This window comes from Lottia gigantea (assembly GCF_000327385.1).
Source record: "Lottia gigantea unplaced genomic scaffold LOTGIsca_859, whole genome shotgun sequence".
In the NCBI taxonomy this organism is placed as follows: Eukaryota; Metazoa; Mollusca; class Gastropoda; family Lottiidae; genus Lottia; species Lottia gigantea.
The window spans coordinates 8,847-10,356 of NW_008710832.1; the positions used below are offsets into that span (position 1 = coordinate 8,847).

General features: G+C 32.3%; 1 protein-coding gene across 1 annotated transcript; it reads right to left on the bottom strand.

Annotated features, from left to right (window-relative positions):
- Positions 1-256: 256 nt before the first annotated feature.
- LOTGIDRAFT_146562 (hypothetical protein) lies at positions 257-1,237 on the bottom strand (the record flags this gene model as incomplete). Its single annotated transcript, XM_009067757.1, has 1 exon — positions 257-1,237. A coding segment is annotated over one exon (981 nt), but the record flags the coding sequence as incomplete, so codon positions are not given.
- Positions 1,238-1,510: the final 273 nt, after the last annotated feature.

Below are 1,510 nucleotides of genomic sequence, written 5' to 3' on the forward strand. Positions count from 1 at the left end.
CTGAGAGAAATATTTGTTGAATTTTTTATGTTTGGAGAGATATATATTTTGATCATTATTAATTTTTGTTTATTTTTATTTTTGTGATTAATGAATCAGTTGTACAGTATCGCTCAAATTAAAATGTAAAATGATTTAGTAACTTTCAAATTCAATTGTATTATATTTATTTATATCTATGTTTTAATTTCGATTTTAATTAATTTAATGTGTTCGTAAATAAAGCTCTCAGATTGAATCGAGTCAAACCAACATATCAAGTATACTCAAGTATAATACGCACCCGTATATAGTACACACCAGTATATAGTACACACCAGTATAAAGTACACACTAGTATACAGTACACTACAGTATATAGTACACTACAGTATATAGTACACACCAGTATATAGTACACTACAGTATATAATACACACCAGTGTATAGTACACACCAGTATATAGTACACACCAGTATATAGTACACACCAGTATATAATACACACCAGTGTATAGTACACACCAGTGTATAGTACACACCAGTATATAGTACACACCAGTATATAGTACACACCTGTATATAGTACACACCAGTATATAATACACACCAGTTTATAGTACACACCAGTATAAAGTACACACCAGTATATAGTACACACCAGTATACAGTACACACCAATATACAGTACACACCAGTATATAGTACACACCAGTATATAGTACACACCAGTATAAAGTACACACCAGTATATAGTACACACCTGTATATAGTACACACCAGTATATAGTACACACCAGTATATAGTACACACCAGTATATAGTACACACCAGTATATAGTACACACCAGTGTATAATACACACCAGTATATAGTACACACCTGTATATAGTACACACCAGTGTATAGTACACACTAGTATACAGTACACACCAATATACAGTACACACCAGTATATAGTATACACCAGTATATAGTACACACCAGTATATAGTATACACCAGTATAAAGTATACACCAGTATATAGTACACACCAGTATATAGTATACACCAGTATATAGTACACACCAGTATATAGTACACACCAGTATATGGTACACACCAGTATATGGTACACACCAGTATATAGTACACACCAGTATATAGTATACACCAGTATATAGTATACACCAGTATATAGTATACACCAGTATATAGTATACACCAGTATATAGTATACACCAGTATATAGTACACACCAGTATATAGTACACACCAGTATATGGTGTATAGTTAGCTCCATGGAATGAGGCAGTATATAGTAGACATCAGTATATAGTATACACCTGTATATAGTGTATAGTTAGCTCCATGGAATGAGGCGTACCTGAGTAAAATTCACATCGTAGTATAGTATAAAACATTTGTGAAGGAATGATTCAATTTTTGTACACTTCTAGTTCTTCTGAAGACTATTTACATATATTCAAGACCCAAATTAACCCCCAGAAATGGCGAATCTGACCCTTTTAACAAGAGTATGACAGGAAA